The 12,027-nt window shown below is 35.4% G+C and overlaps 1 protein-coding gene across 1 annotated transcript; it reads left to right on the top strand.

Moving 5' to 3' along the window:
• The first annotated feature begins 718 nt into the window (after positions 1-718).
• LOC149539627 (protein TIFY 9-like) lies at positions 719-3,816 on the top strand. Its single transcript, XM_089800858.1, has 6 exons — positions 719-1,045; positions 2,554-2,734; positions 2,820-2,916; positions 3,009-3,147; positions 3,241-3,298; positions 3,392-3,816. The coding sequence occupies exons 1-6, from the start codon at positions 994-996 to the stop codon at positions 3,534-3,536; spliced, it is 672 nt and encodes a 223-aa protein (XP_089656984.1). The 5' UTR covers positions 719-993; the 3' UTR covers positions 3,537-3,816.
• The last annotated feature ends 8,211 nt before the right edge of the window (positions 3,817-12,027 follow it).

Here is a 12,027-nt window from a genome sequence, read left to right as displayed (position 1 = left end):
GAAAATTAAATTCAATAATAAATTATATTAATAAATTAATATATAAGCTTTAGAAATATTTGATTAATTGAAAAATAATTCATTATGATTGGTCTATAATTAGAATAGTACTAGTAGCCTAGACAACTACAACAATAGGTAGCTTGTTATTAATCAACAACCCTATCACAATTAACTGGACATTGCCACAAAAGAATTAATCGTCAACGTGATTTGCTTGGTGTGCAGCTGCTTGGAACCTTCAAATCCGGCCTTAAAGAAAGACATTGAAATTAGATCACATGTTATGCATGAGGTTCCCTTTCTCATAAAGAAGCGACGGCCACGTTCTACCGAAATCCGATATTTCGGCCGCACCTCCCATAAAGTAGATGCGCCATTATTCACAAATACTCCCCTCGTGAACCACATGCCGTTTTACTCCCTGCCTCCTGCCGCGTCCTCCACGCGTGAACCCTGCATGTTGGAACCACCACACAATTTAATACTATTTTTGCCCCTCTTCTCAATCCACCGCCGGAATCCGACAGCCCGGATTCGCGCTGAACGAGTCCGATTTAATCTTCGCCGTTGGTGTGAATTTCTTTATCCTTCTTGACCGGAACGCGCGCGGAACAACTGTTGTGGAACGTGGTTTTGGTCCGAATGCGTTAAATATTTGGTAACAGCTGGCGCTTGTGGATTCGGTATTTATTGTTACTGTTCCGCACGTTTCATTATGCTCTTATTAGGTATTAATATTATTATTGTAGTAAATTCGTTTCGCACATTGACACGACTCGTTCTTTTCGCCTTTTTGCATTCATACACGAGTTGTTTCCGCCGATTTAAGCGACTCTCTTGACCTTCACAGATCCTTCCCACTCGCATTCCCGCTCGCATTTGTGTTTTCTGTGAGTCCGCCATTGGAGTAAGGTTAGGGTTAATTTGTGAGTGTTTTTGTCAGTGAGGGTTTTTTGTTGTTGTTGTTGTTGTCGTTGCGCTGTTGAGGTTATGGATTCTTTGAGCGTTCACTGTGGCGAGAAGCGCCTTGCGGAGCCCAGAGGTATGTGGTTTTTTGAAGGAATTTTTTTGGTTGCAGTGCCTGGTTTTCTGAGAAATTGTTTCGAATCTGTGAATTTAATTGTTGAATGTAATGAAGTTTGTAGAGTTGAGAAGGCGAGTCGTAATGTCTTTAAATGTTTTGAATCTGTGAATTTAATTGTTGAAAATAATGAAGTTTTGCCGAATAGAATGTCTTTAAATTTTTTTTTGTTGAATAGAGTAGAAAAGGAGAGTTTTGATGTCTTTAAAGGTCGAGGTTAAGGACATTTTATGGAGCTGCAGACATATTTTAGTACTTTTCAATTTGATGATGAAGTTGTTTTTTTTAATTTTATTTTTTTTAAATCTTGTTGTTCTTGCTTTGAGGATTGCTGATCTGTCGCTATTCATTTTGATAATCGAATTTTCTATTTTATTTTGGCTTATGTTGGATGAAAGGCTTTAGAGGCTTAAGGATCTTAAATTTGTTATCCTGGACGAACTCTTTTATTTTCTTGACTGAACTTTTGGCTGAATAGCTTTAGATGTTCTATTCAGTTTGGTGATACACTCTCCTGTTTACTTGACTATATTTTTCTTTACATTGTTTCGGCTGAATGGCTTTAGAATGATTTGAAACTCTATTATTCTGAAAGAGCTCTTCTATTTTCTTCCGTTTTCTTTTTGAACTTTATATTGGCTGAGTTGCTTTAGAAGCTTAAGCGCTGCGGACCTCTGGTTCTTCGCTTTTGCAAACTCCTTATTCTTGATAAGGTGGAATATGTTTTAACCTTTGAGAATCGAAACTTTCTAAGCCTCGTCATTTTTTGGTGGAGTGGAGAATGTTCTGGATTTATTTTCATGATAAATTCTTTCATTTACTCAATCATTGTTGTTAAATAAAATTTTAACGGAAATTTCAACCGTGTTGCTTATTTACCTCATCTGAATATTCTCAGATTCAACGATATTTTAAAAAGAAAAACCTATTTCCATCATTCTGTCTTTACGAATCCGCTTTTGAGCATTTCAATACAAACCGTTTCTGTTTCCGCTGTACGTTCAAAACTTCTTTTGTTCTCTTGTTACTGTATAGGGTGCCTTGTAAGCTAGCATGCATAGACTCTGACTCATTGTGATACTCCCAGTTTTCCGGCCTGCCTTCCTGAATTAGCCACTTATCGTACTATAGAACAGAATCTGCATTATTATTGTGATTTGTGAGAGATTGTGACCTGAAAAGTCACTTAAATTTCTCGAAGTCATAAATCTGGCTAAACAGGTCATCAGATACTGGGTTTCGTAGTTTTTCCCTGTTTTTTTCAAGGCAGTTATACCATTCAGTAGGGTGTTATTTGAATACAGGTCGATTATAGTTTTCTTTGGTAATATTTATGACATTCTCATCAGAAATTATGTCCGGCAAATTTCAATTCATATCCGCGATCTAATAACTTATATTGACGAAAGGCGTGAAAAAATCGCCCATGGAAAGAGGAGTAGAAATTAACGCTTTTGTGATGAATGCAGCGGCCCTGCAAGGTCTATCGTGGATAAAACCAGAGATGGTGCAGCAAGTACTCTCATCAATCGGCCTTCCGAAGGAAAGAAACTCCGTGGAGGCGCCAAGCCGTGGGGATTCAATGAACCTTTTCCCTCACAACAGGACGGCTTCAAACGACACAGTTCTTCCCCAAATTGCAGATTCAAGGTACTTAATGCTTCATTTTCTTCTTCCAGATAACATTTTCAACCCTAAGTCCGGGAACTGAATCTTTGGGTGTTTCTTTTACCAGATCTGTGTCAGCAAGTATCATGGATAAACAATCTCCTCCTCGCTTGACCATTATTTACAATGGAGTAGTGAATGTGTACCACGTTTCTCCTGAGAAGGTTTGGATTCGAGCCCTCAAGCAGATTTTATTGTTATCCTTTCAAAGAAAAGTAAAATAAACTCGACTTTTCTGACAAGTTTTTTCATCCAGGCTGAAGCCATTATGCAACTTGCCAGCAGCGCAAACAAATCCACAACTCCTACAGTTTCCAATGGATCCAATGGATCGAAAGAGGAAATAGCAAAGCCGTGTCCCGCTTCAAGTGAACAAACCAAGAAAGCTAACCAAGGTAAATAAGACAGATTACTTTCTGTTACCACCATTACAATATGCGGAGAATCCAAAACAGATATTGATTTTACTGGCATTTGTTTTACCGCAGGGCTTCCAATCGCCAGGAAATTATCTCTGCAGCGCTTCCTTGAAAAACGCAAAGACAGGTACTACACCTAACAATTTATTATGCATATTGCTCTTATCGTTTGTCTGTCATTTGTTGAGTAACTGATCAAAATCCATGGTGGGTATGGCAGAATAAGTTCAGCTTCTCCGTACACTTCAGCATCCGACCAGTCCACCACATCTTTGAATGCTTCAAAAGAAACAATGGTTAAAGACGAGGGTTTGGAAGACCCCTTTACGCTTTCTTTGTCTTTTCCGTCACAAAGAGCCTGTTAAATTTTCTGTCGGTGAACTGCAGTTACAAATTACAATTGACCTGCGAAAAAGATTTGAATACGGCCGGTTTCTTGTGAAAAGAATAAAAGAAAACTGGAGTTTTACTCCCTTGAAATGGGTAAAGTAACCCGTTTAGTTCTTGTTGACCCAGATTTTACGCCATTTATATTGTAAAATTCTATTTTCCACTGTATTTAAGGCCAAATGTCTGGTCTGCAACCTGCTTTTTGGAATATTGATTGACCATTAACAATTTAATGAACAGAGATTGATTTTTGTAGATGTTATTTAATGGGATTGTTCAGTTTTTCTTCTTCTGTGGGACCACTGAATGATAGACAAACAGAAAGCTCGTGCCTCTTGCATTCTGACAGCTTAATAAAAGTAAACACTAATTTCAACATGGTGGGAAACCCTACATCAATTCATCACGTTCACATCGTCAAACTCATTTGTCATCACAGCCATACATTTGAATAAATCTGTGCCGCCTGAAATAAAATAAGTTCCGAAGAAAATTGGCATTTGTCGATATAAAGGACACTCCACGGAAAGTGCAAGCATGATTTTTCCTATGGCGTGTGGTTTGAAAGCTATCAAGGGGAAGAGACTGGTTGTTATAGATACCTCCATCACACATATACTATGTCATTTTAAAGTTTTTGTTGGTGGGTGATTAATCAATTCGTACATCTTTACTGGGATATTTTATAAGTCTATTGGGACATTTAATCACAAGTACTGGTTTTTTTGGTGTGGGACTATTAGGAAGTGAACACTAAGTATTTGAGCGGGTATCATTTAGTCGACACAGACTAACATAATTTGTTTAGCTTTTTTGGTTGGGACATTTCATAATGACTATTGAGACGCTTAATCACAAGTACTAGTTTTTTTTTGGTGTGCGACAATTAGACAATTAGGGGAGTATTGAGCAAGTGTTTTAAAATGACACTTTTTGACCACTTTGCACTCCACGACTTTATGGAGAGAATTTAGTAAATACTTGGCCAATGTCATAATTCGACATATAAAAAAATTGGCATAAATTTGACTTAGGGTTATGTCGGTGGTCATAAATCATTCTATAAAAATACTATCTTTCAGTTAAATTCTTATTTTATTGTTAGTTTATAGATTTTTGGGGGGTGGTTATGTTATTTTTTGATTTTTTTAAATGTTAATAATTTAGATTTTTTTTGTTTAATTTCTATCAAATAAGGTAAAATTCATGCTTAACTTATTCTTTATTTCAAAATATTTTGTTTATTTTTTCTTTCTATATTTTTTTGAATGATATGCACAAGTATTCATGGAAAAAAAATCACTTTGAAATGCCAGTACTTTTCAATTAAATTTTTATTAGCAAGGATCTTAAGATCTTTTCAAATATATGATTTTGATAAGTTAGATTTAACCTAAACAAAGTCCTTTGAAAAATCCTTTAAAAATCACAGGACTCTCCAACTTAGAATCAAACCTTACTCATTGAATGCTTATGTGCATCCTCCCATAATTCAAAATCTATTCCGACTTCAACCAAAAATTCAAAACAAATTATTTTAACTTAGTTACATCTCTCCTCCATCATATACATACAAGGAATAAATAATTCCTTATGATGAGTAATGCGATATGAACAAACTAAGTCTATTAACCATGATTTGTAAGAAATAATAGAAAATAAACAAGGCTTCATCACCTTCATAATAGGTCGTTTCATTATTCTTTGCATCTCTACACTTCTTACAATGTTTTGAGGGTCTAAGTCTTTTGGTAGGTATTATTAATCTTTTTTCCACCCCCCTTTATACTCTGGTATTCTTCAAACTTTCAATTGAGTCTTTCAATTTGAATTTGTTATTTGAGTCTTTCAATTTGGATTTGTCATTTGTTTACTTTAGACTACCGCACAATTTAAAAAAGAAAATCAACAATATATTTATTTATACATTGGCATTAACTTGAAGTCAAATAATTATAAAATAAGTTAAACTAATGTAAATGTTAGCTGCTTAAAAAATATAAAATTTTTACTAATATAAATTTAAAAAAATTAATAAAATTATAATAAAAATAAACATGACACCAAATTAAGAATTCTAGATATCCAAAATTAACTTAGAGAACTAACAACTACCAGATGTCTTCCCCTATCTTCATCCCCAACAATAGATAGGAATGCAGACGAGGATCACATTGGGCTTCTTTGTCTTTTCCGTCACAAAGAAGATGTGCAATTCTGTGTCAGTGGAAAACGATCAGATAGAGTTCACAATTGACCCGTCCCAGCATTCAATTAAAAAACTTTCCCTTCCTTTCCCTTGGGGAATCTTATCTGCTTACTAGTTTTGACCCACATTTTCTTCATACCCTTTACAGGATTTTGGGAAACTTGTGTTCCATGTCATTTAAATGGGAAATAGCTGTCCTTCACTATATTCATGCCAGATGTTTGTGTGCAGATTGGTATCTTACAACTTAAAGAATAGAAACTGGGATTTTAGAGTTCATGAAATTGGGTTTTTAGAGAGTTCATTGAAAAGGGTTATCAGAGTTTATTAAATTGGATTTTGGAGTTAATTGATTTGGCTGTTTGGAGCTCTTAAATTGGATTTCTAGAGTACATTAAATTACGTTTTTGGAGTTGATAAAACGGCACTGAGTGGTTATTCCGGGGTGGGCCATAGCGGGACAGAAACCCAAAAACTCGTGCTTCTTCAAGTGTGAGTAGTGTTTAAGAAAAGCAAGACAAGTTTCTTGATATGGTGGGAAACACCACATCAATTCCTCACCATCTTCTTATCATGTCGGCTTCACATGTTCAATATTTTGTTTGTTTTCAAAGTCTTTGTTTAGATTAGATCAAAGCTGTCTCTCAACGCCTTTTTGACCATAAATATTTGTCTCGTTTTTCTTGGGACCATATGGTTGGATTATAATTTGTGATTGAGATGGGCAATGTTTTTGGTTACAAGTATTTGAAGAACTCTTCTATGCTTTGAGGATAAATAAGTGGGTAGTTGATATGGAGTCTATTAATATTCAATATGTGAATCTACAAAGTCTAAATATGTACTAATTTATGAAATAAATAAGTTATTAAAGGTGAAAGGGTCATTCATATGGAGTCTATTGATGCTCAAACATGTGGATCTACAAAGTCTAAAGACATGTACTAATATTTAAGATAAATAAGTTATTAAGGGCAAAAGGGTCATTGGCATGGAGTCTATTGATGTACAATCACGTGGATCTACAATGCCTAAAGACATGTACTAGTTTCTAAGATAAATAAGTTATTAAAGGTGAAAGGGTCATTGGTATGGAGTCTATTGATGCTCAAACATGTGGATCTATAAAACCTAAAGTCATGTACTAGTATTTAAGATAAGTTATTACAGGGAAAAACAAAATTTAACAACATGTATGATTAGGCTTTGGCATTAAAGGACTAGTGAAAAATGATGAACACTTCATCAGTCTTCTTTTATTTCTATTAGGCTAGGGGTATCCTTGACAAATACACTAAGACAAGGTTGGGCAATGATAGCTTAAATTTTGAGGTAAAGTTTGCATCCAAACACATAAGATTTAAAATAAATAAATAAATTTGTGTCATATTTTTGGATTATATGTTTTGAATTATATTTTTTGGTTAAGATAGATATTGTATTCTTAAGATAGTATTTGGTGATGCTTTTTGGCTATGATTGTGTGGTTTGATATATATATATATATATATATATATATATATATATATATATATATATATATATATATATATATATATATATATATATATATATATATATATAAACTGGTTCAAGAGCTCAACTGGGAAAGAACCAGAAAGAAAACCCAATATTCTCACAATATATACAAGTGAAAATCATCGATATTTACAACATATTATATCGATGAGCAATTCAAGATTACAAAAAGTAGGAGTGTTCCCACAGAAGGTCACAAATCTTTGATTTTTTACATTTTCAAAGCCAAGTCGAACAACAGGCATGGAGGACTCAAAGATCAACCAAAAATACCAATGTTATAAAACATGTATGATGTTGGAAAAGTTAATAGACAACAAATAAGGTAGCCTTTATACTAACATTCTTCCATATCCTCGCAATAAGCACCCTCAACAGAAGTGGAAGGCATACCAAGTTGTAGAGAATAACCTCAACCAAAGTCCAAACATGGTAAAGGATCAACCTCCCAGCTAGAACCCGAACCTTCAGTGACGACATTGGATTTATTAATGGAAGAAGGCACACTTCGAACTGTAGCAACCGAGGTAGACCTAGCACCTGGTTCATAGACAAACTGGTTTGGGGAGACCGAAGGCTTCATCATGTGAGCATAAAAGATATGTGTGTTAGATATTGGTAAGCCCAAAATATCAAGCAATGCAAACCTAGTTTTCTTCACATGCTCAGCCAATTGATGACCCAACACTCGTGTCGTGACTTGCAAAGTTTGTGTCAAGAACAAGACTTTGGCAACGCCTCGAATGTCGCCATAACTTCATGTTCTACATGAGTTGGGATCTTGAAAATAATCCACCCACCAAGGTATTTTCGGCCCACAAATCATAGCTCTGCATCACCCGTTTCAACTTATTATCAGACCAGAATTCTAGTCGAACCATCTTGAAAGCAATAATTTCCAGTTGCAAAGTTGATAGGAGTAGGTCCATAGCATTGGACAAGAATATCGAGACCAAATTTGAAGGAAACAACCCACGTCTTGAGGAGGCAGATAAGAAATTCTCCCTAATAATGGTGCGAATCACGCGACAAATAGAGTAAGAAATGCACAATAAACATGACATCCAGTGCTGCATCATCCAAGGAAGAAGAAAGCGCATCTTCTTCAACTGTCGGTTGAAGCTTAATTTAGAAATTTTTGGGGAGGATGTTTCGGTGATACAGGTAACAGGAATCACATTTCATGCAAGCATCATATGGGGATGACATCCATGTGCAAAACCATGCGGCCAAATTGAAGCAAAATTGTACTTAGGTGATGTCCACAAGCATGATGTAGAAAAGTATTAGTAGGACTTACTATAACATCGCACATGCAAGAATGAGTTCAATAATTAATGATCGGTACTTAATAATGGCTCGTACATAAGTTGGTAGTTTGAATACAACTCGATGACAACCCATCACTTGGCCAACATTGCCCCCTTAGTCATAGCTGCCACTCACTATCATCATACTTCCTCTTGATGTCCAACAAGAACTCGATCAATCTTACAACCACTTGGTGCCCAACAAAACACTCTGTCATTACTGACCCAAGCCACTCAACAAATTGCTCATGATCAAACAACTTGAACACCAATAAGCCCAAAATCACTCAATAAACATTTTGTCCAATTTAACATAGCAAGGGAATCACCCGATCATGCTCGACAAGCATCGAACAAACCTCGGTCAACACAATACCACTTCATACCCGATATACACTTGGTTACCATTGATCCAAGTTCTACAACTCGGTCAACACTAAGCTCGGGCTCACTCAGTAAGCACTATGCCTGAACTTACTCGGTAAGCACTAAGCCCGATTGACTCGGTCGATAATGTTATGTAGTCTATTATCATGTATTTATAGTCAAAACCATTCACACACATTATTGTTGATTGGGAGAAATTTACATCTTATTATAAATCATGTCTCTCCCCATAAAATAAATAACAAAAAAATGAAACACAATGATATGAAAGGCTTAACCATGATTAAAATTGAAGAAATCTTCCATGCTCATTGAGTACATGAGTGAGTTGTTGACATTTATATTATTGATGCTCAAGCACATGGATCCACAAAGCCTAAAGACTTGCATACTAAATCATAAGATCAAGAGTGCACATTTGAGGTGAAAGTAGAACTTATGATTAGATTGTACCATAAAAACACTAGTGTACAAGAATGGGTGTTTAATTCTTCTTCATCTTCTATATCTACAAGGCCAAGGGGGCATCCTTGACATGTAAAGTGATGGGGGATCATTTTGAATGAGACACTTAGGAGTAGGTATGATTGGGGTTGGAGAGCCTAATGGCATAGGGTGTTGTAGGAGCATCTTGGGTCTTTGAGCAATCTTGCATCAACAAAAAGTATTTCTTATTTTTGTATCAATTTGCTATTCACGAAGTAGCTGTTGTTGCTTTTGGTTTCAAGTTGTGTGTAGTTGATATCATGTTGAGGACCTATCTTGGATCCTTTTTCTAAGTGCACACATTCTGTTATTTCATATTCTTCAAGTTTTGTGTTGTTCTTCGCAGTCTCTGTTTCCTACACTTTTCATCCAGTGAGGCATGTTATTTTTGTTCACGTAGTTTACTATGGTGATGTAGCATCTTGCACAGTTGGGAGTCAACTCCTAACTCCCGTGTGGACCTATCCTTAAGTGTGTGTGATCTTATGTTGTCCTTTCTTGGTTTTTAGTTTACTCTTCCAAGACTAGACCTAAATGTAATTAAATGTTTGACTAGCCGACTTGTGGCTTAACTGGCTATATAAGAAGATTGGCTAGACGTAGAAAAGACAAAGAGAGGGAGAGAATGAAGAAGATTAGAGAGTAGAAGTTAGATGCAAGCTTGGACTTTGAATTGTAATTCTTATATTGTATAAGGCCACAACCCAGAAGCCCTTACAATTGGGCACGTTGCTATTTTATATGCGAAGTTAAATAATTACACCTATTGAATGTTGCATTTGGCTCTTGGTCCTTGTTGTGTATTTGATTAAGCTTATGTGTGTAACGCTTAACAAGGGTAGCTTGGGGTTCTCTCCTTAGGGCACCTCATCCTTGTGTTAGGTGGTATCAAAGATGAGTTCTTCCTTGTGGATTGGATTGTGAAGAACCTTATTATATTTGGTTGTTATGACCTATAACTTACATAAGGTTACGATCTTGTAGGAACTATTGTCAAGATGGTTTATGGTAGATGAAATATTGATAATGCTATAACAAAAACGTTGAAGTAGATTGCATTGAGACTTGAAGCTCTCGAGACAACATAGAGAAGAAGTGTACATCTTGAAGATGTTAGTGATGATGAAGAAGCAACACCTAATCCCAATCTTGAAACTAAGGTTTAACAATATGAAGAAAATGTTTTCAGAGTTTTGTCTAGGGTGAATGCTAGACCTGTTGTTGAAGTTGCTTTCTATGATGGAAGACTTAAGATCAATGCAGTGTTGGATTGGATCTTTGAGATGCATAAATACTTTGAGTATGAAGGTACTCTTGATAATAAGAAGGTGAAAATAGAAGTCACAAAGTTGAAGGGTCATGCTTCACTTTGGTGGGATCATTTGCAAATTGAGAGACATAAGATAGGAAAAGAAAAGATCAAGGCATGGGAAAAAATGATTGGAAAGATGAAGAAGTTTCTCCCTGTGGATTACCAAGTTAATTTGTTAAGGAAAATGCAAAATTTGAGGCAAAAGGATATGAGTGTGAAGGAATATACTAAGGAATTCCACAAGTTGGATATCAGATTTGGACATGTGGATGATGAAGTTGAGAAAGTGGCTAGATACATGAATGGTTTGAGGACATCAAATCAAGATGACATCAACTATGTTAAGATGGATAGTGTGGAAGAAGCATATCAATATGCTTTGAAGGTTGAAGAAAGATTGGTAAAGAAACATGATCAAAGACAAAGAGGTAGAGGTGACAGATTTCAAAGAAGTGGAGGCAAAAATTATGGAGAGAGTACTAGATCTGAAAATTCAATGCAGGATAAAGGAGAGACATAATGGAAAGAAGAACCTATTGGGAAAAGGGGTAACTAAACTAGAAGTAGCTATATTGGTTACTCTAGGAATAATAATGATTAAAAGAGAGATGAAATATCTTGGTTTAAAGGCACTTGTTTCAAGTGTGGAGAAGAAGGACATAAGGCTTTTGAATGTACTAACTCTAGAAAGAAGATTGGAGGCAATAGAAGAAACATGTAGTGCCTCTCATGTTTGTAGTATGTACCTTGTTATATTTTGATCCAAAAGATATTTGTTACTCATGTTATTTTTACATTTGAGATGACCTAAGGGTCATATGTTATAGTTTGATTTCTTGTATCATAGTTGCTAGATTATTATGTTGTTCAGTTGATCATATTTGCATGATGATGCAATTATGAGATGACAATATGTTTTATGATGATACCTATTTATGCGGTATTTGGACATATATCTAGTTATGTTATATATTGGATTTAATGCTATGGTGATTTACTTCATTGTTGTGTTGTTATGCTTTATGCGAACGTGAGTGATGTAAAAGGATTATTTTAGTATAATTACAAATGGTTAAATTAGATTATTTAATGCATTTATTGCTTCGACTATGTTATTATATGCAATTTCAGTTGATCATGTGTTTTAGTGTGCATGATTTATATCCCTGGCAGTGGAACATGGAGTTAGTGATTCAATTGTTCATATTTTACCAATGTTGTCC

The sequence above is a fragment of the Cupressus sempervirens genome, chromosome 9, assembly GCF_028749045.1.
Source record: "Cupressus sempervirens isolate cs-2001-9-10 chromosome 9, ASM2874904v1, whole genome shotgun sequence".
Lineage (NCBI taxonomy): Eukaryota > Viridiplantae > Streptophyta > Pinopsida > Cupressales > Cupressaceae > Cupressus > Cupressus sempervirens.
This window is presented reverse-complemented; position numbering and strand designations above follow the sequence as displayed.

Bases quoted from the DNA above. Each gene is read 5' to 3' on its own strand.
- LOC149539627 (XM_089800858.1), top strand. From the start codon at position 994: ATGGATTCTTTGAGCGTTCACTGTGGCGAGAAGCGCCTTGCGGAGCCC. The intron at 2,735-2,819 runs GTACTTAATGCT...TTCTTTTACCAG, and splicing joins CCCCAAATTGCAGATTCAAG to ATCTGTGTCAGCAAGTATCA. The intron at 2,917-3,008 runs GTTTGGATTCGA...TTTTTCATCCAG, and splicing joins ACCACGTTTCTCCTGAGAAG to GCTGAAGCCATTATGCAACT.